The sequence below is a fragment of the Lagopus muta genome, chromosome 15 (genome assembly GCF_023343835.1).
Source record: "Lagopus muta isolate bLagMut1 chromosome 15, bLagMut1 primary, whole genome shotgun sequence".
NCBI classification, from domain to species: domain Eukaryota; kingdom Metazoa; phylum Chordata; class Aves; order Galliformes; family Phasianidae; genus Lagopus; species Lagopus muta.
This window is the reverse complement of record NC_064447.1, coordinates 830464-858167: the sequence shown is the minus strand read 5'-3', so window position 1 is coordinate 858167 and position 27704 is coordinate 830464. Positions and strand designations below refer to the sequence as shown.

General features: G+C 40.8%; 3 protein-coding genes across 7 annotated transcripts in view; 1 reads left to right on the top strand and 2 right to left on the bottom strand.

The window, feature by feature from the left end:
• LOC125700972 (acyl-coenzyme A synthetase ACSM4, mitochondrial-like) overlaps nucleotides 1–9495 on the bottom strand; it is a 12942-nt gene extending 3447 nt beyond the window's left edge. Inside the window, exons 1-10 of one of the 2 annotated variants that reach the window (XM_048962353.1) lie at nucleotides 9387–9495; nucleotides 6188–6452; nucleotides 5124–5334; nucleotides 4532–4739; nucleotides 4037–4180; nucleotides 3076–3232; nucleotides 1896–1975; nucleotides 1042–1165; nucleotides 475–555; nucleotides 277–378 (exon numbers count right to left, since the gene is read on the bottom strand). In XM_048962353.1, the coding sequence (XP_048818310.1) occupies nucleotides 277–378; nucleotides 475–555; nucleotides 1042–1165; nucleotides 1896–1975; nucleotides 3076–3232; nucleotides 4037–4180; nucleotides 4532–4739; nucleotides 5124–5334; nucleotides 6188–6439 (1359 nt within the window). In that variant the 5' untranslated portion in view covers nucleotides 6440–6452; nucleotides 9387–9495. The remainder of the gene's footprint in view (nucleotides 1–276; nucleotides 379–474; nucleotides 556–1041; nucleotides 1166–1895; nucleotides 1976–3075; nucleotides 3233–4036; nucleotides 4181–4531; nucleotides 4740–5123; nucleotides 5335–6187; nucleotides 6453–9386) is intronic. The other variant, XM_048962354.1, reaches the window with a different exon arrangement.
• On the bottom strand, nucleotides 6499–27300 carry LOC125700973 (acyl-coenzyme A synthetase ACSM3, mitochondrial-like). Of its 4 annotated transcripts, XM_048962356.1 has the most exons (17): nucleotides 27189–27300; nucleotides 25694–25969; nucleotides 25141–25306; nucleotides 19749–20014; nucleotides 19290–19500; nucleotides 18078–18285; nucleotides 17073–17216; nucleotides 15870–16026; nucleotides 14733–14812; nucleotides 13713–13836; nucleotides 12983–13063; nucleotides 12563–12664; nucleotides 11622–11749; nucleotides 11394–11493; nucleotides 10929–11048; nucleotides 9387–10337; nucleotides 6499–6883 (listed from the first exon to the last, which is right to left on the bottom strand). In XM_048962356.1, the coding sequence occupies exons 4-16, from the start codon at nucleotides 19947–19949 to the stop codon at nucleotides 10251–10253; spliced, it is 1743 nt and encodes a 580-aa protein (XP_048818313.1). In that variant the 5' UTR covers nucleotides 19950–20014; nucleotides 25141–25306; nucleotides 25694–25969; nucleotides 27189–27300; the 3' UTR covers nucleotides 6499–6883; nucleotides 9387–10250. The 4 variants fall into 4 exon arrangements, with proteins under 4 accessions (XP_048818313.1, XP_048818314.1, XP_048818315.1 ...); XM_048962357.1 differs by lacking the exon at nucleotides 25141–25306; XM_048962358.1 differs by lacking the exon at nucleotides 27189–27300 and having other exon boundaries at nucleotides 25694–26016.
• PDILT (protein disulfide isomerase like, testis expressed) overlaps nucleotides 24920–27704 on the top strand; it is a 22959-nt gene continuing 20174 nt past the window's right edge. The window contains exon 1 of the mRNA XM_048962200.1: nucleotides 24920–24989. Within this exon, the coding sequence (XP_048818157.1) occupies nucleotides 24920–24989 (70 nt within the window). The remainder of the gene's footprint in view (nucleotides 24990–27704) is intronic.

The following is a 27704-nucleotide window of genomic DNA, read 5'->3' as shown; positions in this document are numbered from 1 at the left end:
CCAATGCATCACCACTCCTTCTGAAAAGGAATTTCGGAGATCCAGAATATCCAACCTTAAGGGGAAGAATAGCTTCCCATTAGGTCCCAGTCTGCACAGGGCATCTAAGGAGTTCATTCTGAGATTACCTCTACCAAAATATATTGCTTCTGCAGTTCAGGACTCAAAAAATGGGCCAGCAAGCCTGAAAATTGGTGAAAAACACAGGGCCTCTTTAATCCCTAAGGAATTTGAGATATTCTGAGGAGATTGCTGTTGGAGGAATAAAATACTTACTACATATTCAGTGAATAAACCAAGTGGTCTTATGGGTTTGCTTCTGATAGCAATATCCCCCTGTTGTCCAGGAGGCAGAATATTATTATCTTTGTCTACAACCTAGAATGAAAAACAACATGTACTTCAGTAAAAGCAAAATAAAATAAGAACACCCATCCCCTACCTATGGAAAAGTCTAAAAAGCAGTCAATAAACCTGAACATCAAATGGGGGAGTGGCCTTTCCCATTGATCCGCGTTTGATCTTCATTCCTTTAGAAACAGAGCAGATTATTCCCTGTAAAAATAAAAATTAAAATAAGAGTTTGCCATAGAAAACCACTACATTCACATTCAATTCATTGCATGTATTTTCTAGAATGAAGCCAAAGGAATTAAGATTCAGAAGATCCTGTTTCTGTAAAGTAGGAATGAGCAAGATGAAGAAATACTTGGAAAGAATACAATTGCATTAACTACAAAGAATTTATGTCCTCTACTAGCCCATCTTTGTTAGCTTTTACTCCCTCCTGCCACTGTCATTTGGCATCTGCTTAAGGACATTAAAGAAAATATTAGAGCACATCCCCCTCCCAACAATCCCCATTTCCAAGAGGTTCTGTGAGGAGAGCCATGCACAGGTGCTTTTTCAGAGGTGATCAGCAGAGGTTACTGAAACGTTCACAGAAACGTGAAAGAAGAAATAGGCTGTTATTGAAAATAAGCACTAATGTTTCATTAAGCAAAAGGGAATAACAAAGATTTAACAGAATATTGACACTACCGCTTCGGTTTGGCCATATACTTCATTGATGTCCAGCCCTGTCTTGTTTTTCCACTGGTCAAAGATTTCTGGGTTCAACGCCTCCCCTCCGCTCATGCAGTACTTCAGGTTCCTGAATTTGTAACTTCCCAGAGGGTCAAAAAGCAAAGAGAAACACTTAAGTCTATTGCATAAGACAAGGATTAGCAAAATGCTGTAAAATAATCCTGGAGTTCTGTAACTCGGAAAGTTCTTCCCATGAAGTAGGAAAACCAGAGGATTCCTGATTCTTTGGTTCCCAATAAAGCAAGGATATCAGTTTTTGCTCAGTGTTACACACAAGTAGAGTTAAACACACATGAAAAACAAAGTAAAAGTTTTGCTGAAATCAGCTGGGATTTAAGCACCGGCTTGTAATTAACCAGGGACCAATTTGCTGAGCCAGGGGCACGACTGCCAACCCTCTGCAGCAGGCCAAGGGAGAAAGTACAGGAGAGGAGCAACCAGCAGCAACAGTTTGTTCATCAGTGAAAAACTGAAGCAGAAGGTCTGTCAGTCCCAGCAGTTATGCTAATGCTATCCAAGGGTGACTGTGCTTCCCAGAGCATGGACAGTTAACTTGGTGATTGGAATTAGAATTTCCCAGGTGTTTAGTTTTATACCCTCTGGGATTTGCTTAGAAGTTCAGTAATGAAAAGCCTCAAATGACTGGTGGAAATATCAAGCTTCTCTACAATCAGCAAAACTCACAAATCTTGTATAACTGTCTCTTCATAAGGGATATTTTAGACTGAATTATGACCCTATGTTGGGTAAAAAGCTGGACTGGGAAATTGCTAACGTTTAGTTAGGGCAGATAATATCTCTTGACGTACCTGGAGAGATCAGTTTGCACCAGCATGCGGTACATAGTGGGAGCACTAATCATGACGTCAATGGGGAATCTGCAGAGAGTCTAGTGAGTGAAGCAACAAGACAACAGGTGAAACTCAGACAACAAAAGCTGTCTTCTCGATGTACAGAGCACGGGGGTGTAGGGGTCAAAGGTGGCTCTCCCGTTATGTAGAAGCAGAATGTATGTATATAACCCTCCTACACTTGGCATAACAGGTGAAGAATCACAGTGTTTGGAAAAAATCCCATTCTTTCTTGTCTGCATGAAACCCAGACTGCATAGACAGCTCAGAGCATGGACAGAATAAGCCTGTCTGCATTATGGAGAATGGTTTGGGTTGGAAGGGACCTTTCAGACCATCTCGTTCCAACCTCCTGCTGTAGGCAGGGACACCTCCCATAGCCCATGTTGCTCACAGTCCCATCCAGCCTGGCCTCAAGTGCTTCCAGGGAGGGGGAGGGGGCATCCACAACCTTGCTGGGCAACCTGTGCCAGTCTCTCACTGCCCTCACAGTAAAGAATTTCTTCCTAATATCTAGTCTAAATCTACCCTCTTTCAGTTTAAAGGCATTTCTCCTCATCCTTTTGCTACCTGCCCTTATAAAAATTCCTTCTCCAGCTTTCCTGTAGGCCCCTTCAGGTCCTGGAAGGGCTGTAACATCCCCCTGGCGCTTTCTCTTCAGGCTGAAGAGCCCCAGCTCTTTCAGTCTGTCTTCATAGGGGAGGTGCTCCATCCTCTGATCATCTTCTCTGGACCTGCTCTAACAGCTCCATGTCCTTCTTGTGTTGGGGGCCCCAGAACTGGACACAGGACTCCAGGTGGGGTTCACTTTCATCTTGGCCACCACAGGCAGAAAATAATTTTCAGTTTGCATAAATATCAGCTAATATTATCCCCTATGACTACTGGAACAAAGACATGTGATAAGTACTGCTTCTGGGATGATTTTCCCATGTGCTTACCAGCTATGAGCAAAATGTATCAAAGTATCTTGGGACGGACCCCTTCTGTGTACATTAAAAAAGTGAGTAGGACTTTATGGAAGGATACATCTTGAATGAAACAGTGGGCATAACAGTCATTAAATCTTTCTATGCAGTTAGAAATTATTTTCTGCTCCTTTTCTGCAGATCTACACACATCCATAAGTTTTTCTTACGTTTAGGATAACTGATGGTTCAATCTGTGGGAGCTGGTGGACAAAAACACACGATCCCAAAGCCCAGGCATCAAATACAGATATCACTGAAGTTACTATCCAGCCTGTGTCTGTAACGCTCCACACTGTGTCTGATGGAGTTGCATACAAGGAGGACCTAGAAGCAGGAAAAAGAATTAAAAAAATAAAAAGGAAATGATAACTTTGGTTTAATTAAAAGAAGAAAAAAAAAAAAAAGCAAAAGGAAAGCAAATGAAACCAAAGGGTCACTGTTCCCCACTCCTTTCGTAAAAAAAACCCAAATATCCAGCAACCAGCAACGCCAATAGAAAACAAAAATCAAATCCAAGATGGCTAATGAGATGTGTGGGCTCTGGGCGCTCTCAGTAAGTTCATTTGTTCATCCTACCTCAGGAATGGAAGGACCTCTAAGGTTTAAGTATTTGTACAAATAAACACATATATGGTAAAGATAGGAGGTCATTCATAACATAGGATTCAATAAAGGAAAGAATTGCAATAAAGTGACTTTTCTTGGGGAGGAAGGTAGGGCTGAAGCAGAAGCGTGTTGATTCTCTGTTGAACACCAGGTATTTCACTTCATGTCTGCTGAGGGATCAGGCTGATCTGTACAGCCAGCATCAGCTCTCACTCTGTTCATCTACACACATGACATAATTTTTGCAGCACAAACATCGTGATATCCTTGGTTTTGCACTCTAAAATATTCCCAGCTTGTGTCTGTCCTTTGAACCACTCTAAAGAAAGACTGGAAGATAGTCATTGGAAAATGGAAACTCTGGGGCTGATCCTACTTACATGGAAATCTGTCAGAGTTTCTAACCTGACTTCTGGGGGAGGAGGACTGTAGCCTTACATCTGAGTAACTCAGGAACTTTCCATCAGTTGTACTGTGCAGCTGTGCAGCTCCAATTAACAACCAGGCTCGAGCCTTTCATACCTTTCATATAACAGGGGTCTAAAACCAAGGCTGCCCTGGGAATGTTCGGTCATCTTTGGAGAACCTGTGGTTCCACTGGTAAAGTAGATAATCATCGAATCTTGAATCCTTGTTTTGACACAGGAATGTTCAGCAGGCTGGGTTCTGTAAGGCACAGAATGCAATTGGTGACTTCAGTGATTACATGGGTTTCAGAATGTAAGCTTTGCAGAAGCCTTTCACCATCGCACCAGCACTTTCCTCCATGACAAGATTCCACTTAAGAAGGACAGGGTAGAAACTTCCTGGAATAAATCTGAAGACTCTTGGTAAACAACTGCTCTCAGCAAACTCTGATGTGGAAACAGTAATCAGGCAGTCATGAATTTGCGCCACTAAAGCTTAGTGTTGGCGTTTGATGGATATTCACAGTTGATGAATACTTGTAAATGAGCATTTGTGGAGAACAGGTCTGCTTTCTGCATCGTGACTGTAATGCTGCTCATACATACTCACTTGTACAGTTCATTGAAGTTCAGCCATCCCTCCCTACTGTCTTTGGACACCATCAGCTTGGTTTTAAGATACTGGCACTCAGATGCAACTGAGTCTATGGCAGGAGCCAGAGTGTCGGTGGTGATGATGCACTTGGCCTTTGAAGCCTGGAGTCGATATAATATGTCTTTGGCTGATAATTGGGATGTTCCTGGAATTAAGACAATTCCTGGAAGAGCAATATGGGTAATTTAGGATAACAGTTTTTACATCTGATCTTTTCCTAAGAGTCTAAACTAGCAACTATTCCCAAACTGACCTCTGGATGGATTTGCCCTGACATTCCCAAGTCAGTTAATGTTGGAGTAATGCAGCTGCTGTGCCCTCCTGTAAGAAATCAGAGGTGGACCTCTCTGGTGACTCCTCAGCTCTCCATGCCCCTAGGCCACCTGCTCTACGGCACCTACTGCAAATCCTTCAGGGCAGTAATTGGTAGCTAGGCAACTCACTTGATTATTAATTTACATTACTTCTCCTTTATAAAGGATTCTGTATCCTCTGAAACGATTTGCATTAAATACCAGTTTTACTGATCTCAGATATGCTCACTTACCTGCTCGCATGCAAGCCACATTCACCAGCCACCACTCCGGGATTCGTGGCAGAACCACAATCACTCTGTCTCCTTTTTGCAGTCCACATACTTTGGTCAACATGTTGGCCACTTTCCGAGAAAGGAATCCCAGCTCCTCAAAGCTCCATTTTACTTCTTCTCCACTACCACTTACCCACCAAAAAGCAGAGTTTGTTGGTCTTTTTCCAGCCTAAAAACCACAAGGATTCCAAAGAAACCCCAATTTCTTCTTAAAGACTTCATAATTATAAAAGCACAAGTATCTGCAAGTTGTGGAGGATTCAGGTGTTTTCGAACTTGCATATGAGCCATTATTTTCCTTTGTCCTTAGGGAGTGCAAGACTCTCTATGAATCATAGTCAGATATTCCTAACAAATTGCCCTTTTCTAACCTGAGGTGTTCACCATTCTGTGCATCTCCAGACTCAAGTCATCTGAATTCTATTCCTGTTTAAGCTTAGAGCATTATTTCTCTTAAGAAGGTAATGGGCAACATGAAATACTTCACCTAACAATTGTGATATTCTGAATGGAGTTGTGGAATACTAACAAACAGAAGCTACCCGGGCAGAGGGGAAAATAAATCAGGAGAATGCAGTAACCCAGGACAAGCCTGAGAGCTCAGGGAGAGGGAGTGAACAAAGCAAGAGGTCGTCAGCGACACGACATCTGGACAAATGCAGCCTCTGCTTTGGAGCAAGCCAATTGCACACTTGTGGAAGAAAATTCCTTGGCATGCAGTATTATTGCTATGCTACTCTTGTTTTTATGATGTAACAGCTAATATTATGGCATGCAGAAGAAATAAGCACAACCAATCCAAGGATAGATCAGGGTCATGAGGGTCTTATCATTGCTTTTTCCACCTACACATGGAGCACCAAGGATCAGAGACACTTGTAATAAATGAAGCAAAAAGAATAAGATCCCACATCATTTCCTGATGCATATTGTTTTTAGCAACTGATTATTTTTTTAATAAAAAGAAGTTATTACTTTAAATTAATTAAAGGCTCTCATCTGCCCAACAAAAGATCACCTACCTTTTCAATCTCAGCCCATTTGTCCACTACATCACTTGCAAAGTTAAAGTACTTTGGTAATTCCTGTTCACCACGCCTGACAGATTCGTACTGAGAGTGCACATCAGAGACAAGCAGCCTGGGATGCCTATGGAAAGTCCTACAAGGAGGTTTCAGAGTCCACAACGATTTTAGAGTCCGTAATTTACAAATCTTCATGGTAGGATATAAATGGAGATGCTGTAGACTGCGTAAGAAAGTTAATGGCATCATTGCTATTGTTTTTCTGTAACAAAAATAATGAAAAAGAGAAACACTATCTTGAAATTAACCAGACAAAGAAAGATAATTCTATTATAAATTGATTAATTATTAGTTGAATTCACTTAGACTATTCACAGTAAAACTGATGTTTAAATGCAAAGTTCCCCAGCATGCTTTCATGTATTTTGTACCAACAGCTTCTTAAACTACTTACATGATCTTAAACTACTGACATGATCATATTGTCTGTAGCTTGGCTGATCCATACAGATTATAGATTAGTTCTTCAAGGCTGCTAACATCACCGACATGATGGAAGGATCTTTGTTCTTACACCAGAGCACTTGGTATTTGATTTTCTGAGATTCTTCTTGTTTCACATGGAACTGAGGGATGTTTCCAGTTTCCATTTGGTCACTGTAAACGTCCTCCCTCTTCTATCTGTTCTCAACACTAGAATCATAAATGATCTGCAGTCTAATGAATTGCTTCAATTTTATTGCTATTCTTTTTTCTTTTTAATTTTTTTTAAAATTTTTTACCATTACTTTCAGTAACCTAGAAGATTGCTTCAGAATCTTGCCAAACAATGATGGAATGCTGTTTAGAGGTGCCTGTTGAGCATACATGAACACTATCCAACATGGAAAAAAACCTGGTTTGCCTCTGGAAGAGTCTGCAGAAATAGCAGGGGACAAGGCAGTCTATGATGATTCTGAAATCTGTTCCTTTCTATTGATTTTCAGCTGCTAAATATAAATTACTAGTCGTGTTACAAGCTTAGGTGAGTGATTGCTGATATTCAAGTCATTTTCTTTCCTATTCTTACAAAGAATGAAGCCATCAACCAGCTTGGAAAAAATAACAAGAAAGCTTTTGATTAATTTCTGGTCCACATGAAATGTGTGACCTGTGTGAAGCTGCAAAAATAGTGAGTTTTGCCCTTTGTCCCATGTTTTTAAGTTAGTTTTGTATTCAGTTTATATTGTCCCATATCTACAACCATAGCCTCTGAAGTACTGACCACGATTTTCATTAAAAAAAAACATTATTCCTCATGACAAAATAAATATTTTAACAGCAGAATTCTTTCCTTTTTTTTATTAGCAGGAGCTGGTAACAATCACATTTGATCTTCCTGTCAGGAGGGTGAACTCAGATACCTACAGCTTGCATAACTTAATCTTTTCAGTGAGATACGACAGCTCAAGAAACTCTGTGGGCTGGATGCAGAATGCTTCAACATCTTGTTATGATTGTGATCTTTGGTGAAGCAAAGAATCTCATGACGGTATTCAAAATAAACACAAATGTGTTACTGGGTAGGCAGTACAGGAAACTGTCATGCATTTACACAATGCCCGATGGAGTGTTATGCACCGTTGCCACATAAAAACATTCAGTGACCAGTAATGTCGTTCATTATCATTGCTGGGAGATGGTAATACCAGTGGTCTTGAAAAGAATTACCAGTTGTTCACTTCTAACTTGCTGAGTGAACGAAAAATGCAGGAAAATTTTTAACCTGGTGCATTTAACCCATTGCCTTTAACCCAGAGTAATAAGCAAAGAGGCGAGAGTGGTCAAAGAGAAACATGGTCTTGGCATCAGTGACTGGCAGGAAGGGCTGAGATGGGGCTGCAGGCATTCCCCTGACTGGTCCACCTTCAGCTGCAGGTCTGCCTCACCCCAGTGCTATCAGAGAAATAATCCAAGAGGGCATGCATGTCCAATCTTTGGGCTTGCCAGGGCCGCATTGAATGAGGAAGAATTGTCTTGGCCAAAAGTAATGCCTCCAATTTATGTTCATGGAAACTGCAGCAGATACAATGAGCACAGCAACTCTGCTTGATAGAATTACATATTTTTCTCTGTAAACAGGATTGTGTTTTGGCAGTGTATCAGAATGCATACATTTATTTGCCATAACTTGAGATGATGATATATGATTCTGTGTCCTTGCATGCCCTTTTCCAGCATCAGTTGTTAAAACAGTGCTCAACTCAACTAATACATCCATTAAAAATGAATAAAATCAGGTTCACAGCAGTAAGAGGATGTTTCCCCTTGACAGAGACAATCAGGTTCCCAAATGGGTGCTTGAAAGGGAATGGAAAGCAAATCCGATTAAAATCCAGTACGTGCATTCTGATAACTACATATGTACCCCAGAGGGATCATGACAAGCAACAGAAGAGCCATGCTATCCTCTTCAGAATTAGGATTATAGAGGAGAAACTTAGAATCTAGGTGGTAATTGCATTTAAAGTCAAAATCCTATTAACAGGGATGTGATCTATTCTAAAAATCTAAAGAGGTTTTACTTGTGAAATATGGCCTTTTAAATATTTCCTAAATTCTACTTAACAAAAGGATATTAAAGATTTTTTAACATAATATTCTAAGAAATATGTTTTTGTTTTTCTTACTTAAGAAAACCACTTTCAGTGAAAAATAGCAAGCTTTGCATTAAATGTAACTTCTCTTTGAGATATGACCACTATCATTAATGCTGAAAACCAATGGATCTACTTTCAGCCCTGTAACACAAACGCCTAATAATTTAGATTATTCTTTTTAATATCACAGTAAGCTCTAATATCATAGTGTGCTCTAATTCTGTGATTTAGCTAAAATCTGTAGATTTAAGAGCATTGTAAGAGCAAAATACACAGTGGTTAGAGAGGAGACTACAGACATTCAGGAGCACTGTTCAAGTTTGGACAGACTATTCAAAGCTGACAAAGTGAAAGAGACTTTAATTGGAGGATTCCCTGGTGGTCTGACAGAATTTACATTAAGTTTTGAAAATGAAAGAAGAAAATTGACAGAAGGATACAGTAATGAGAAAGTATTTTGAATTGCTACTGGAATCAGAAATCATTTTTCCTGATTAGTACCAATTGCTTCTCCTTGGTGTCGCGTCGTTAGAACTCAAACAACACGTTTCACCAACCTGTTTGCTCTGGGCAGCGTGGATGGGTTGAGCTGCCTGCAGTCGATCCTCTTCACTGGTTCATTCAGCTTGCAAGACACGCTTCCCAAAGGCACTTTGGGAAGACTGGCTGGAGATGTGCAGCTCAGACGTGCTAATTAAGAAGCACTTGGAGTGATGGCCCTTTACCAATTGCTTTTTTCAAAGTAATCAGAGCAGAACATAGAACAAAACTGACCAGGCAGTGTAATAATTTCTAGAGTAACCTTTCTCCTTGTAATCATTTACACCATTGTCAATCAATTTGCACCTTAGCCTAAAGAACTTTGTATATTCTTTTCTTCGATTCTAACCATTTGGGAAGATCATAGGTTCATCAGAGTGAGAGGTAATCACACAATATGTCCTTCTCCTTCCAAACAGAAAGAGTTTGGGAATAAGGAGAATATTTAAAGAGTGAATATCATTCCATCACTGCTTGTACTCATTACAGGGCAGAGATTATTTTTATTAATTTCTCATTTATTTGTAATTGTCAAAATTGCTGTGGTCCTTTATTTTTTTAAAGGAATCTGATGTTTATATTAATTGCAGTAAAAAAAATTAAACTTCCATGCAGTCTTGGATCACTCTCTTCTCTCTCATACCACATTTTTAATTATTTGTGCCTTTTCCCATCTGAATAATTGTGGGTTGATGGTAGAAGTGGTTCTCATATCACACATCCCCAAGTTATATGAGTGGTGCCTCCATTTTTGCCTCCCGCAGCTTGTTCTTCCATACATTCTCTTGGTGCTCTGGTTCATGATAACGTGCCAAGTCCAAACACTGTGCCTTGGCTGACATGGATGATGGAAATTTTCTCTCCTCCATTTTCAGATAATGTTATGCTTTTCCCCACTCTTTGTTTCTTAGAACCTTTCTCTGGATTTTCCCTGTAGCTGTCTTTGGCAGAGACTGAACAAACTCCACCTGAGTGACAAAAAATGCTCGCTTTTAGCCAAACACATTGTGATTAATCTTGGAGATGCAAGGAAAGACACTCTAACATTATGGTGAGGGTAACAGGATGCAAAGCTGCACAGCTTGGAGCTGGGATGGTGAAATTCTTTGCCGCATGTCTTACTTGCTCTGCACTGGCTGTATTTGCTTGCGAGGGCAAGTAAAATGATCCTGGAGAAGAGTCTGCTTCAACTATTAGGAAGGAGAGTCGTGAGTGTTCTCTAGACGTGATGCCAGCAGAAATTTCTGCTTTGTTATGACTGCATCTGAACACAGCTCAGGGAAAGAACTGATAAGGACAGAATGCTTTGTCCATTTGAGTTTCTGTGAAAACCCTGCTATTTCAGGAGCTGGGCTCTGATATTACCATTTCCTCTTTCTTTTTCTTCCCCCCACTCCACAGAAGAACAGCAAATCCAAGGCTTCAGCTGCAACGCATTCTCTAAAATATTTTTATACTGGAAGATTTTGTCAAAAAGTAGTGGAAAAGAAACGGGGCAGGACAAAACCAGTGCAGTGTCTGATGTAATTAGAAGACCTGGCTCTTTATGGCGTACTTACCTTTCTGGGGTACTTGTAAGGAGCAGTCACCTTTTTGACATGTTGCTGAAGATCATGAGTTAGTTTTTCTGGGTTGTGTGATGCAAAAGCAGGAGACAAAACAACGAAGGCTTTGACTACCTGTGCCACAAAAGTGAAAGGACTCTGTTAACTTCTAGATGTGTAATTAAGGGATTGCTAAAACTGAACACCAAAATACAAAAATGTGAGTTTTTTTCTTTAATCTCGCCTGTTCTTGGCTGTTTATTACATCTCAAACGCTATTTCTTAGACAAAAAAATGCCACAATAAATCTGTTTTTCCAAATGAAACCTTGCTACCAGGGAAATGCTGAAAATCACAATCTATTAAGGCACAGTTTTTAATTTTTAATCCATTTTAATTTCAAAATCTTCCCAAAAGAAGTCCACTATATGCAGAGAACTTGATGCTTAGTATCAAATACATTCCTTTCCATGTCTTTACCTCCCCTCGAATTGGATCAGGACTGCTGACAACAGCTGACTCTGAGACTGCTGGGTGTTGTATTAATGCACTTTCGACTTCAAATGGACCAATACGGTACCTAGGAGAAAAGTCCAGATACAAAAGCCACAGCCAACCTGCCATTGCACTGGTTTTTTCAGATCGATTTTTTAAATAAAAACAGATCATTAACAGGTAAACAATGGAATCTAAAAGCAGACGACTTACCCAGCAGAATTAATTATATCATCAGATCTTCCAACAAACCAGACGTATCCTTCTTCATCCATAATCCCTCTGTCCCCAGTGACATAGAAGTTTCCAGTCATGCAGGCAGCAGTTTTCTCTGGATTATCCTGACAACAATCAATAGTAAAACAAAGAATGTGATCAGGACTATTTCTTAAGCAATTCTCATAGCAGTATTTTAATACTATTTTATGAGTTAGGTTTAAAAGAGTCACATTAATTAGCAGTCTTTCATTGGAAGTATGTGAGAAGCAGAAAAGAATATTTGTTTGTCCATGGATTCATGTTCCAACAAAATGCTCATTTATCACAGTATTTTGCTAAAATGTGTAATCCACTCTCTTCAGATAAATGTTTTCTTGTTTTTTTCTTGCAGGGGGGCTCCGCAATGACCTGTCAATAGAAACTTTTTACCTCTATCTTTCAAGACAAAAGCAAAACGAGGTGACCTACAGCAAAAACATCATTAACTATACTGATCTATTGGATGAACGTTATACAAGAAGAAAAAAAAAGTTTGACAACTGAAAACTTGAGTGTTTTTAATCCATAATTAATTTCTGGGAGTTTTTATTAGGGGATGCTACAAATACCCAAATATTATGTGAGTTCAGAAGAGGTTGAAACATATAGCTAGGTTCCTCAAGGCTTATTCAATGTGATGGTCCAAATGCAGCAAAGAAAATCTACTATGGTCAGGTACAGGTGTGGAACAAGCTACTTCTGCTTCATGCTGCAACTTGCAGTTATACACTGCCAGTCTGTTCTTGATCAGATGTACTGATCAGGCTCAAAGCTCTCAAGCCATGTAGAGAGGCCCTGTGAAGATTCTGGATGAAATTCTGCTCCTCAGTAAGTTTGCCCTGGGTCTCTCTTGAGCTTCTCAGCAGGCACAGGCAAGCAGAAGAACTCAAGCTTACCAAGTACTCAGTGAACATACAGAAGGGTCGTGACGGTTGAACTTGGATAGCAATGTTGCCTTCTTCTCCTTTAGGCAGAACAGCCCCATGGTCATCTATGATCTACAGGAAGAACAGAATTACAGAATAACCTGAGTTGTAGGAGACCTCCAAGGATCATCAAGTCCAACTCTTGGCTCACATGATCTGAGAGTGTTGTCCAAATGCTTCTTGAACTCAGGCATCCTTGGGCCATGACCGCTGCCCTGGGGGGATCTATTCCACTGCCCAACTACCAGTGCCCAAAGGGACGTGTCATTACAGCACTGATTAACTTAATGAGATATCTGTGATGTAACAGTGAACAACACGCAGGGACTCAGCATTCTAACACATGTGCCCGCAACCACAGCTGAGCTCAGACACAGTGTATCAACATACCTGCACATTATAAGGTGGAACAGCTTTTCCCAAAGAGCCAGGTTTAATTTTCATTCCTTTCATATTGGCACATATTGTTACCTGCATAATAGATAAATAAATATACACACATATGTATACATATTCATATTTCTGCAGCATTTTGTAGGTTTTATTATGGCCTTGCCTTAGGCATGTTGCCTCTTCATGACTTTGTCATGACCAGGACTGAATGAGGACCAAAGCACCATGGTTCTCCATCACATCAGCGAAGGGTCAACTGTGTGGAATGAGGTTGTTTTTGCCCAGACTGAGCCAGTGGATTATTCTGTAAACACTTGAATTTGCAATCCAGCAGAGACAAAGCAGCAGAGACATCGCATATCTTATTTCAATAATGGGACAATTAATTTGGGACCATCTTGAGGGTAAGTAGAGAGAATGCCTGAAATCTGATTCTTAATATCTTTGTTATGTTTGCCTACAGAGTCAGCAGGAATGTGAACTGATTTAATACTTTCCATCAGAAGCTCAGATGAGCCAAACTGATACTCAGAGCAAATTAATTGTTGTTTTCCCTTCTGAAGCAAAGACGATGAAGGGATCTACTACAAGTTATTTTGCAGGGAGTTTCTTTTTAAAAAAGTTCATTTAAACGATTCTCACTTTTCCACTGATTAATCAAAGCACACTGTGCCTTGGGTGTTGTTACCTTTGGGATGGCATACTGCAGAAATTAATACAAACATACTGTTTCAGTCTGGCCATAGCCTTCATAGATATCCAGTCCTGTCTGGATTTTCCACTTCTCCATCACTTCAGGATTCAGCGGTTCTCCTCCACATACACAGTGTTTCAGAGTCATGAATTTGTAGCTTCAGAAGAATAGCAAATAAAAGAGTTTTCTTAATTTTTGAAAATAGCAGTTGAATGATCTGACCTGGGGAATGTGCCTCAACTTTCAAAGGAAGTATGCCTAACACTTCACAAGCTACTTTGGAAATGACTACAATACTTCTGTCACACTATCCTTGATTGGACTCCAGATTGCTCATGTTACCACTGAGGGGATTTATCTCTGTGTCTGTAGGAGCTGGGTAAGGACAAAAAAAAGTGTTTGAAAATTTTCTTGGAAGAAGAGTAAACAAAAACATTTCCTCAGGAGTAGAACAAGAAAAGAATTATCTGAACAAACACGTCGGTGTTGTTGGAAAGCTGAATTAGATGGCTGTGTCCTGGCAAAATAAGACAAGGAGTATGAAATCTCCTTACAAACCACACTGACTACTCATAAGCTTAAATATTTTACAGTGCAACAGACCAGTGGGAACAGCTGCCAAATAACTGTCAGCATGTCAAAGTCCTCTAAATCTTTATGTCCTCAAGGATACAGCAGTGACTTCATTGTACTCCAGCAGCTCCTTGATCCGGTGCTGTCTGAAATCCTCCTTGACTTAAATTTAACTGTGAGCCATAAGTTTGGTTTGACACCTTAAAAAAATATGCCTAATTTGTATCTAATAATTTTAATCTAATTTCCTATGCGCTCTTTTTTCAGAGATTCCCTTTCTGAAGCCTGAATGGATCAAGGTGTGAATACTTATTCTTTTTTGGAATATAGCCCTCTCTTCTGAGAGCAAGGCTTTCCTTTAGTTAGCTTTTCTTTAACTGAAAAAAAAAACAAACCTAGCATAAGTAACTAAACGGCCAGTGCTGTCATAGCATTATATCCCAGCCCCTGCTACCCCTGCAACACACAGATGTGCAGTACCTGCTCACATCATGTTGGATAAGCATGCGGTAGGCAGTGGGGGCAGTGCAGAAAATAGTGATAGGGTATCTTGAGAGAGTCTAGGAAAAAAAGAAAAAAGGAGGTGATTTTATTGAAAAGAAAAGGTAATGGTGGCTCTGACTTAGTATATATCATCAGATGTTAACATGACTAGAGGGAATGGCCTCAAGCTGTACCAGGGGAGATTTGAGTTGGATATTAAGAAAAATTTCTTCTCCAAAAGAGTGGTCAGGTGCTGGAATGGGCTGCCCAAGGAGGTGTTGAAGTCACTGTCCCTGGAGGTGGAGATGCGGTACTCAGGGACATGGTTTAGTGGGAAATATTAGTGGCAGGTGGATGGTTGGACTGGATGATCTTGGAGGTTTTTTCCAACCTTGGTGATTCTATGATTGTATGACTTCTGTGCTAAAATGTTTGCAAAATGAAACCCATAAACATGTGATATGTTTAACATGGAACAAATTATGAATGAATAAAATACTCTGAGCATAGAGTGGTTGTATCAGTCAGGGCTGATGTTAGAGAAAAAATACAATGCTTTCTGTCCAACAAAAATCATTCATATATGAATGACCACTGAGTGCATCTGGTAGTTCCATGTAGGATCATTTTCTGCTTCCCAAGGTGATTGTCCTAGACCCAGAGTTAAGTGACAGTAGTGAACTGAGATGAAGCTTTTCCAAGTTTATTCTTGGGGCAGTCTGGATCTCCTCTCCTACAAGAGGATGATGTTGCGGAGAAAGTTCTAAATAGCACAAACCCAGTTCAGGCCCATACTCTACTCTGATTACTGACCAATGCCCACCTTCCTCCCAGAGTGCCCAGAAATCCATATTCAAATTTCACTTTAGGCTAAGCATGGGACAGGACAGCAGCGATCTTGTGTTAATTCTGTCCTGCATCTTTCAGCACATCTCTACCCTATAGCCTAACCAGGAAGGCAAACGCTTGCTCCTCTTTTTTACTGTGCACCATAAGGAGGGGTAACTTGTCAGATGTGGGAAGCACCATGCCTGCTGCTGAAGAACGCTGTGTAGGTATGCTCTGGAATCCAGTTTGTTTGTTTCATTTATGCTAGCTGGAAATAAAGCTCACAGCATGAAATGTTATGCTTACTTCTGCAATGACTGTTGGTTTAAACTGTGGCATATTGTGAACAAAAACACAAGATCCACTGATCCATGGTGCAAAAATGCTGCTCCAAGCTGCCTTTACCCAGCCAGTATCAGAGGTATTCCACATTATATCTGAGGGAGTCAAGTTCATCCAGTACCTGATAAAGCAGAGGGGAAACATAAACGGCTCACACAGCATGAAAGACTTGATTTAAGCCCAAGTCACAGCACAATTAAAGGAAAGGACAGGAGGCTTCCATTAAAAAATCTGGTGTCAGCAATTAGGGCTCTTTAGAAAGTTTGTAGGAATTTAAGATTTGAAACATTCTCTTGTTTCCATTCATTTCCTCCCGATTAACATTTCCAGTGTCTGTTTTACCCCTGAACTTCCCAAAACAGCCTTGGAATGTGTTGTGTAATTGGATTCAGAAGAAAAACTGGTCATTTGGAGTGGGCTTTTCTCACCCTGTGGATTGGAGACATCAGCCAAACCACAGGTTACTACTCTAGGAAAATAACCAAGTTAGTTCTGTTGACTCCACGCTATCACCTTTCAACACAGAATGCCTAAGGATATTTATCTTTTATTTTTCACAGAATTTCTCCCTCCATGTTAAGTACAAAGGAGAGTGATGTTCAGTGGAGGTAAATAAGTGTCCAGCTAGATTCCGAATGATCTGTGACTATGATCAGATGCTATGATAAAAGGCTTTTGGTTCTCAAGGAAGGCTTACATAATACTGAAGAACTCAACTTTATCTGGTTTGGCTACAAGGCTATCCTGACTGCTGCTCTGCAATCAGCCCTGTGAGTGATTAAACACTGTGGCTGATGTTTTCAACTGAGTCTACAAAAAACTTTTAATAACCACTGTTTCACCCTGAGAGAAGAAAGAGGAGGAAGAAGATCCCACACTGATGTAATGCCTACATTTAATGCAGTTTTTAGTGTTACATTTTAAAAAATAATAACTCTTTATTGTGAGGGTGACAGAGCCCTGGAACAAGCTGCCTGGAGAGGTGATGGAGTCTCCTTCTCTGGAGATATTCAAAACCCAAGTGGGTGCTTTCCTGTGCAACCTGCTGCAGGGAACTGCTTTAGCAGAAAGTGTTGAACTAGGTGATCTCCAAAAGTCCCTTCCAGCCCCTGTCATTCAGTGATTATGTCACTTAATCCAGACACTGAGAGTATCCAGGAACAATACCTGCTACTGGTTGCAAATCCGATGCCATAACTGCTGTGGGACTGCACCACCATTTTTGGAGAGCCTGTACTTCCACTAGTAAAATAGATGAGCATTGGGTCTTCATTTCTTGTCTTAACACATTTGTGGTCAGCAGATGTCACCCTTCAGAAGAAACAGTACATGATAGTTATTACACGTACATTTTCCAAAAAGGAAACTTAATTTTTTAACATTTAGGAGTTAAGAAGGAAAACAGTTGCACTAAAATATATGATCTCACAAAATAAATAGTTGCATCAGAAGGTACATGTATGAGTTAGAGAGCAGATTTTGATAATCACATTCGTGTTCCATACATCATAATTCTCACAATGTGAAAACCTAGAGCCTATTCCAGTGACTGCCTGCAGATATATTTCAGTGTCTCTGAAAGCTTTTTGTGGAACAGCAGGTAGCTGCAAAGCCAACTTCTGCCTCAACACATGCCATCTCTCACTTTGAAGTCAATGGAAGCCATATTCATTCTATGATGCCAGACAAGGTGCTCTTAGACACACATTATACTACTGAAGTTCAAGATGCTGATGAACTATCCAGACTGCCTGAGCTATCAAGATAGTCAAGGGAAGAAATAGCTGATGCCACGCCAGCTGGGCAACAAGAATTGGCAACAGTTGTGTTATCACAGAATTCAAGAACCATGAGGCTGGGATCTAGTAGAGAAGCACAACATGACTTCAAGATTAGTAGTCTGTGCTCTTATGTTGTGATCACAATTGTCAGCTTCTAAAAAGGTCTCTGCTTCCAAGGTGCTAAGTAAGGAGCAGCTCAAGGATCTGATTCCAGCTCCCAAGAGGTATGCTGGAGGGATATGTACTTAATGTAGTGATAACAGTGAGTTGGCAGAGGGTTGGATAAACATAACTCATCTGTATTTTGGAATGTCAAAACTCAGCAATGTCACCTGACTGACACAGTTTCCTTTATTTCACAGAGATGAAGCTAAGACAACTAGATACTCACGCACAGAGTTCTCTGAGGTTGAGCCACCCATCTCTGCTCCCTTTCGCTACAATTAGTTTTGCTTTCAGAAACTGGCAGTCAGGCAAGATAGATTCCACTGCAGGTGCCAGGGTATCGTTGGTAATGATGCACTTGGCCTTTGAAGCCTGGAGTCGGTATAAAATATCTTTGGCTGTTAACTGGGATGTTCCTGGAATGAAGACAATTCCTGGAAAAAAAGCAACAAAGAATTTGGAAAATGGTCCAATTGTCTTTATGATGTTTGTACAACGTGATAGTGTCAAATAAAGACATTGTTCATTTTAGTAAGGAATAAATATCTCCAACGTGATACAGAGCTCAATAGATTGAGCTCAGGTGGCTTACGCGCATTGCTCAGTCAACATCTCTGTCTAGCTTGGATTAATTTTGTAGCATAAACAAATATGAGTTTGGATAATGGGCAGAATGTGATTGATATCACAGTTTCAGAGGGGGAAAAAAAAAAGAATTTCCTGGATTTCTATACATCCTTTTCCCGAGAATTTCAATAGTCTGAACATACATGATTGATTTCAGTCTTGTTGCACCTTCAGAGGTGCCTACCAAATTTTTCAATTGGGAAACTGAAGAACTGAGCTACATAATACATAATACAGAAAAAAAAAACTTGAATACAAAAGAACTGGGTTCCCTGAGCCTCAGTACCATGTGCAATCTGCAACAGAGCAAACAATACAAAAGTGCTTGTATGTGTCCCTGTTGATGCTGAATTATTCTATCATGGATGTTTTGCAGACTGAAAAGGTGATGGGTCGAATTCTTCTGAAGAATCTGTGGAAATAACAGCAGAGCAGAAAAGTACTGTACTGAATTATTAACTATTATTGTCATTAGAACTGTCCATACTGATAACACGTCTGGTCAAATCTGGCCTCAGATTGTAACCATTCTTCCTCCAATGCCTTCAACTAAGGATGGCATTTAATTGAGCAAAGTCTGTTCAGCATCTAGTTTGCAATGTTATTTAGGCTCCTATGTGGGTACTGCCAACTCTCCTATATAGAAGGAGAATTGTACAGAAAAGAATGGGTAATTCCCACTTACTTTTTCCCTTTCCCCTCGCTCCCCCTTTTTTTTCTTTTTTTTTTTTTTTCAGATTGACAGAGCCATTTTTTCCACATCTGTTTATTTTCTGTATTCTTTCTGTGTCTAAAAGATAAGACAACTCACCTGCCCGGATGCAGGCTATACTCAGCAGCCACCATTCAGGGACGCGAGGCAGAACTGCCAGAACTCTATCTCCTCTCTGCAAACCACATGCCTCAGAAAGTACGTTAGCTGTTTTCCTGGACAGAAATCCCAGCTCTTCAAAGCTCCACTTCACCTCCTCCCCTTCATCATTTACCCACCAAAAAGCTGGATTTGCTGGTCGCCTTCCATCCTAGAACATAGCAATAGAACATATTAAATAAAATGACAAACCTTGAAAGGTTTAGTTTCAATCAAAACTAGCTCCAGACTACACAAACAGTCTTTGGTAATTGATCCCTTGGAGTGATGCCCACATTTCTGACAAAGAAAATACTGTGTTGTAATTTCCAGCTGCTATTATTCAGCATCCATTATGAAAATTGTTCTTTATTGTCTGATATTTGTTTCATTGTCTATAAAATAGAAGAAAATCACCACCTTTTCCAGTTGCAACCACTCATCCAAGACATCACTTGCAAAGTTGAAGTATTTGGGTAGTTCCTTTTCACACCGGTTTACAGAGTCATAATATGAAATAATCTGGGATGTAAGAAGCCTGTTACATCCATGGAAAAGTCTGGAAGGTGACCTCAGAATCTGCAGGCACTGAGGAATCCGGGATATCATAAATGTCCTCATGATAAACGAAGATTTATCGGGCAGTGGGAAAAAAATCCAGATGAACACTTACAGGGATCAGACCTCTGCAATGAAAGAAATTGTGTTTAGAAGCAGCCAGGTATTTGATTTTTTGTCCGTCTTTGATCTGTAATTTTTCAGCTCATGAATGAATCCCGTATCTCTTGACTGTTCTGAGTTTTGGTCGCAGAAATGAAATGGTCTAGTGCTCAAAGTCAGAAAATGCATTGAGCTCAGGACACTTTGTATATTAGATTGATACCAACTATGATATCTATGATACAATTCTATGATTCAGGACAGTGAAATTACGTTATGTCTTACATGCACACTAGGTGGCGATTCTCCACACCAAATAATTCACCTATAAAACTGAGTATCTTTTTCCTTGCGAGTTCTGATTTTGCTGGGGGCATGGAATAAACTCAAACAGTGTGCAGGCAAATATGAAATTCCAAAATCTTCCATTTCTTCTTCCCTTAATCTGAAAGTGCATCACGATTTACACATTGTAAAACATATGAAGAAAATTCCATCACTTCTGTCCTACACAACACACAGGCACATGCAGTTATTTACAGCCCAGCTTGGGAATTCAAAAAAATTGGCTTTTCTTTACTCATAGATGCAGAACCACCTGATTACATTTATGAGCTTAGTCAAGTCCCTAAGGATCTGGTGACCTCGTTAAATCTAAGGGAACCTTAGATTTCATATCATTCTCCTCTTATTCCAGTTTCCCTCCTGGAGATTAGAAGCCCTTTTCAAATTTGTGCTTATTCCCCTGTAGAAGATTTTCAGAAGAGATTTGATCTGATTGCTGTTTGTTTCAGTGGCAGACAGGGAAAAACCAGTTCTATAAGCAGATGCCTTTGTCATCCCACCTGTGCTCTGGGAACCTTAGGTTCGGGTAGCTTACAACAGGGTATGTTCAGATCAAATAGGTCTTGTTCCTTTTCCCCTGTTATTCTGAAAGATGGTTTTTACTCTCTTAGGATAATACTTGCAAGACAGCTTTGGAAAAGAGATGAATAACAGATGTTTTTTCTGTTACTGAAGAGAAAACAACCACAAAGTCAAACAGGAGACTCTTATCTTCCTGCTTTTTTTCTTCCTTCCCTTTAGAACCTGATTGCTGTGTCTGTATTTACGTGTGATCTTATCTTGAAAGCAGCCTGAGTATACAGCTCTCTGATTTCATTAGTCAGCCTGAACAAGTGCTAATCAGACACGTCTCAAGGTGCATTACAACCCAAAGCCTTTGAGATTTACAAGGAAGAGTTCACTTGAAACCAAGCCTTCATCACACCAGGTATGAAAACAACCTAAACTGAAGCAATCTGTCAACTCCAAGAAGTGGAGACTAGCACATCAACCACAGTCAAGATCACCAACCACTTTTGAGAAGTACCCTCCTAATAGTAAATTTTTCATCCTTTAGCTTAAGAGCATGAAAGAGTGAAGCTACACTTTTATCTCTTCAAGAGAAACATTTCTTTCACTGTTAGCTTGGTTCTTCTGAACTGGACAGATCCATCCTCAAGTCATCTCTGTCCTTGCTTTCTGATCAGACCTCTAGAGACATTGCACCTTTGGGTGTTCTCTTTAGGCTACAACTTTCAACATGGTTTAAGGATTGTAAGCGTTCCTACTACCGTTAGAGACTGGCAAATATTTTGGCTTCAGAGTTCACACTTGAAAGCTATCCAACAGTTGAAAGGAAACATTTGGAGCCTTCAGTTACTGTACAGACACTAGCTAACAAATTTGGGTCACAAGCTGTTCACATTGCACGAAATTGTTCTATAGCTGGGAATCAACAGCAATATGCTCTGGTTTAACCTACAAAGTAGGTATCTTTCTTGAGCTACAACATGGTACTTCATCAGAGAGCTTACCCTGAATCAATCTGCAGGATGTAGCTTTGCAAGCACAGCAGACAAACAGGTATTAACCAGAGGAACAGCTATCATCTAGTTTTCCTAGTGCTTGCCCAGGGGGGCTGCGGATGCTCCATTCCTGGAGTTGTTCAAGGTCAGGTTGGATGGGGCTCTGGGCAATCTGATTTAGCACTTGATCAATACCTTGGCATCCCTGCCCATGGCAGGGGATTGATGGTCTTTGAGGTCCCTTCCAAGCAAAGCCATTCTAAAGTTCTATGATTCTATGATCCTATGATTCTAGTTACCTCACTGTTCTCTCTGTAGCTCTGTGCTGGGTTACGGCCACAATAGCGTGTTGTCAAATTGACTTATGCTTCGGAGGCATGTTTCCCCTCCTGTGCTCTCCACCTTCTCTCCAGGGTTCTTATTACTTACAGCAACTGTCTACCTATTATCACCACAGAAATTGTTTTTCCAAACACTGTTAGAGATGGGGAAGTAATTACGTTAACCTTCCAGTGGAAAGGTGCATTTGGCTCCACTGGTGGTAAATTTAACAACCTTATCAGCTTCTAAGTTCGGCTGATAAAACAGCAGCCATCTGAGCAGCAAATACTGCTGCTTAGTGCTCCTTTTCTCCTTTCTTTTTGGTCACCCAATAAAGGCAGGGCAAGATGAAGACGCATCAGTTCTTTCTGCCATTGTTATTTCTCTCAGGTTTCCTGGATGTAGAGAGCATAAGCCCAAATGAAAGAAAGCTAAGGAAAGCCAAACTCCCTAAAATAAGAAAGGAGAACAGCGTACTCTTGCTGAAAAAGAGCAACTTTGACAGAGCATTGAAGGAAACGAAGTACTTGCTGGTGGAGTTCTGTGAGTATCAGCTTTTGTCTGTGTCTTATCCTGCAGCTCTGCAGAGCACGGCTGATGCTGGAGCACGAAGGTATGCCTGTTCTACTGTTGCTTTGTCCTCCGACAGCCCTTCTTCTATGTCCACCATGTCTCTATTTCTGACAATAACTACAATCACTGATTCCTTTTTGGAGTATTTGAGCACTGGCTCACTCCATAAAACTGATACTAAGATAGGTTTACATGTGTGCAGCTCCAACTTTGCATTCTCTGCTTCCACTGCCTAATCTTGCAAGTGTGTTTCACAGCGATGATGAGTGAAACTGTGTTCAAAAATCAGAGAGGGCTTTCCTCTCTCTTACATTTTCATGTACGAGATTTATGCCAGATGGCATCTGTCCTCTGTAAGCGTTTGGGCTTCAGGGAATGGCTCAGTACATTATTTTAGTGCCTGTAACTGCATGATATGGGTTTGCAAGACTCTCCCTGAAATCACTAGATTAGGTGCACTAGATTAGGTGGAGGCAGGCTTGTGGTTTTTCTATTATGTTCCTGCTCATTCCTCATGGGGAGCAACTCATTTTGTGAGTTCAGAGGCCTGGCATTACAAGAAGTAAATAACAAAAGCAAAAGCCAAAGAACAGTCTTGTGAGTGCACCCACCTAAAAGCTCAGACTGCATAACTTCCCCCTCCACATGGGGAGGTTTTTTGAACAGCTTGCTGGTAGCACAAATTATTACTGCCAGAGCAAAACTCCTTCAAGAGGCTGCATGTTGCAGTTCATGCCTGAAAACCTGAGGATGCCATTTCATGTTCAAAAGGTCCTTCTCACTTTCATTGCCAGTGGCCACAATGAAGTGTAGGACTTAAAAAGGGCTATGCAAAAATCACTCATTGTGAAGCTGCAGAAGCCCTATGGATAGCATTGATCTTTCCAATGTGTTTTACTAGCTCGCTTCATACAACCTATCAGCAAGCCCAGTCCCATGGAGCAGTGCTCATCCCACTCCTCTACTTCATCACTGACATTCATGTTGAATTTTAACAAATGTGCTTACGATTCCATGCCTGCATACCTTGTGCTTAGTGCTCTGCTGGACCAGAAATGATCATTCAGACTGCAGCAGGATGGAAATAATGCGTGGAGACACAGCGCATTTCATATTAAACACCATGCACTATGTGGTGCAGAGAGGAGTTACAGCAGAGATAAAGGAGTCCTATAAGAGACTGCAGTGTAAATAAAAATGCTGTAAATCACCAAGTAGAGACAGTTCAACCAAACAAGCAGGGGAAGATACTACTTAAGATAGGAACTTTTTCCTGATAAGCTTTCTACGGGAGTGTCTAACTTAGACAATGGACTTTTCAATCCGTGTAAAACAACAAAAGCTTTGTCTCTGTTCCCTGAGCCTGACATTGCTTCACCCTGCTATCAGTTGTGCTGCACTCACTGAGCTCAGCTTTAAATTACACACTTTGCAGGCTCGCTCTGCTCTGAAGGCAGTAGGCATTAAGCACAAGATGCAAATCCCAGATCTATCCTGAGTTGAAGTTAAAGCAATATCCTAACATTACAGAAGCAGATGTGATGAATTAATGAAACTAAAAATAACTTTGGGTCATACTGAACATTTCATTAATCGTCAAACTGTTACAAAACCTAATATATTTCTTAAACTTTGAGAGCAATCACTTTAGAAATTTATTTTAAAAATTACAAGACGTTTGAAATGTTGAAATTTAGGAAGAATGTGTATGTGTTTTTGTTGTTTGTTGAGGATTTACAGCTACTTGTCAAATTCACCCTGCAGTTGTGAATTGCTTTGGTTCCCTCTGAAGATGTGATACTTGGGTGAAAAAATACTGTATCAGAAAAACCCTATTCAAGCACTATTCTCAGCCTTTTTTAAGAGCTGATTCAAAGCACTGAACATCCGGACTGGGAGGAGTTTGTAGCCAAGCCTCCTTGCTGCTGGCAGAGCTGATCATCACCAATGTTCTGCAACATATTTCAGGATTTCAACCTAATACCAAATGGGAAGAAGATGTGTAAAGTTCCACGAAAAATGAGAGATGGATAAAGAATTGTTCAGAATAGTAGCTCAGAGACTTAGGCACTCACAGCATGTAGGAGACCTAAACCAGGATCTCCTGCTCCTACTTCAGAGAAGTCTTGTCCCTCCATCTGATACTCCACCACTCAAATTTCTTCAGAACCAGAAGACGAACACACCATGTCCTTGCACTCTGCACCTTTGGATAAAGTCAGAAAGGAAGCAGTGCTCCCCTACCACATCTTCACCAGTGAGCCTCACTGCATTCTGGTTTGGATTCAAGGTCACTGCATCTATCTGAAGGGCTTACTATAGACTGCCTTTCTTCCTACAAATCAGAATGACATCTACAGAGACTTGTAAAATCATTCAGACTGAGTTCCTCAGCCAAGACACATTACCTGGAAGTCTTCAGCCTCAGTCCCAGCAGGTCCCTTTGGAGACGATGGTACTAACTAGCCTTTGAGACAGTGAAAATGCATCCTGCCCTGCAGCACTGGCCCAGGATGTGGGAAACATGAGCCTATTCTGGTTCACATCTGGTTCATTTACTAGAATTTGCTTTGCCTTGGAAGGAAAAGGATAAAGATCAGACAAACACAGAGAGACCATAAATAATTTTTTGTGCCCTATTCCTTAAAATAGGCTAAGTAAACAGTGTGAACATGAAACTACTCTGGGAATTGAGGTAATGAGAGACAGAGCAATATTCCCACATAGGAATAGAAATCCAGAACGAATGCAAGACCTGAGATTCTTCTCGACCCTTTCTCAATCATGGCAATGCAGTGAGAGAATGCAAAGGAATCCCATATACCCCAGAAAATGGACATGACCAAGAAGGAGAAAAGTGTAAGCTGCAAATTTGGATTTAATGCTCTAGGATCTGTCTTACATTTGTTTGTATTGAGAAAATCTCAACCCTTTCCCTGCAGTATAACAGTATCTACTTACCAGTGGCAGAATATTCAGTGAAGAAAGGCCTGCTTTGACATCTTCTGCCCAGTGACTCCCAGGCCCTCCTGGTGTCTCCTGCAGTTCCACCCTCACTGTGTCACAGTCAGTGTCTTCCTTCAGGCAAGATTTAATATAAAAACATCTGCTGATTGTCTGCCGTGCAGTGCAGTACCCTAATGAGCCGAGCAAAGTGCACTGGGCAAATTCCCGTTATGGAAACAAAGTAATGATCGAGAAATCCAACATTCTTCTGCCTTCATCCTTATCTGCTTTCTGCAATGAGAAAATAGCTGAAGAGGCAGCACAAAAGAAGTGGGGGAGGGCAGCAGAACAGAGAGGCCAGTTTCAGTTTGCTTTTTTTTTTTTTGGTGAAAAAAACAGTGAACCATGTCTGAAAACAGCACAAGCAGCACGTGGCATTGTGCCCATTCTCTTATCTGAATTATATGTCCTGATTGTGCTAGGGGCACTCAGTTCCAAAGTCCACATGAATGGTCCTCATTCTGCTGCAGTCTGCAGCATTGCCATTAGTGTTAAACTGATCTAAGTGTCACTCAGATGCATGCTAGCATAGAGAACATAGTGCTCCTGCCACCAAGAGATGGTAGATCTTACATGAGTGTTGCTTGCATGGGAGAGTTTTGTTATTTACACTTTGTGTTAACTGAATACAAACCCCTGTGGCGAAGTGCATCGCAGGATATTGTTGCTTTCAAGTTTTATCCTCAAAAACAAGATAATCAACAAAAAAACCCAAGCACTTCAGTGACAATTAAGCACCACAGGGAGGATGAAATGTGTCCACTTATAAACACAAACACTCCAAGTACTACTGCAAACAGCTGCCAACCGTGACCACTTTCAGTCATGTATTAACTTAGTCCCCACAGACTTCTCCAGGCTAAAATCTCCCAGTGTTTCTCCATGTGAGAGGCATTCGAGCTCTCTGATGATTTTCATGGCTGTCCTGCTCTAACAGCTCCATGTCTTTCTGATGCTGGGGACCCCAGTGCTGGATGCAGGACTTCAGGTGGGATCTCACAGGAGTGGAGCAGAACGGGGCAGTCGCATACCTCCATCTGCTGTCACACTTTTGGTGCAATCCTGGCTACAATTGGCTTTCTGGGCTGCAAAAGCACATTACTGGTTTGAATCCCATTTTTCTTCTCCAAGTTCTCTGCAGAGTTGCTCTCAGTCAATTTTTCTTCCAGACGTTGACAACACCGAGGATTGCCTTGACCCAGCGCAGGACCCTGCACTTAGCCTGAGCTTCATGAAGTCCACGTGGGCCTATTTCTAAAGCCTGTCAGGGTCCCTCTGTGCAGCAGTTGTCACTAGTTTTCCTATCTTATTTATCTGGGTGGTAACATTTTCATTGTCTTTTTATAACCTATGGACAAACACACAAGTGGTGGGTTTGTGCACTGCACTGCTGCTTTGCTCTCCAAGCACATTTCCACCCATTAAAAAAAAAAATAAAAGAAACATTTACCTTTTCTAGCAGATCTGTGCATTCAGTGAGCCACCAGATCAGCCATAGGATTCCTGCAGCCTGTGACTGGCAATCAGTGCTGGGCTGATGACATTTAATAGGCAAGATAGCGTGACAAAGACATTCACCTCCTTCCCAAGGCATTAAAGCAGAAGGTGACGTTTCTGAAACAAATGGGAAACTGCTGACTGTGCATATGTGAGAAAGGAGACTTCCATGCAGTGAAGGGAGCATGACTAATTTTAAATCAGTGTGTCAGCTCACTCGTAAAGCCAAAATCCAAAGCACATTCACTCGTGTGCTAGGAGCTGCTTCCAGCTATGCAGAAATCTGCTCACTACATAGAGAATGGGAACAGTTCAAAAACACCCCCAAACATGTATATCTGATAACTAAGCTCCATACAGGAACCTAATGCAGCATGAGGGAGTGTGGGATGTGGGTGCCTTGCTCATGTAGGCTTTGCTGGAAATCTGTCTCAGTCCTTAAGAGTACACTAGCTGAAATAGATTTATT

Excerpts from the sequence above, each read along its gene's own strand:
- LOC125700973 (XM_048962356.1), bottom strand. The coding sequence starts at position 19,949 with ATGAGGACATTTATGATATCCCGGATTCCTCAGTGCCTGCAGATTCTG. Across the intron at positions 17,217-18,077 it reads AACCTCAGAGAACTCTGTGC|GGTGACATCTGCTGACCACA; the intron begins GTGAGTATCTAG and ends TTTCTTCTGAAG. Across the intron at positions 13,064-13,712 it reads GCTATGGCCAGACTGAAACA|GTAACAATATGTGCCAATAT; the intron begins GTATGTTTGTAT and ends TCTATTATGCAG.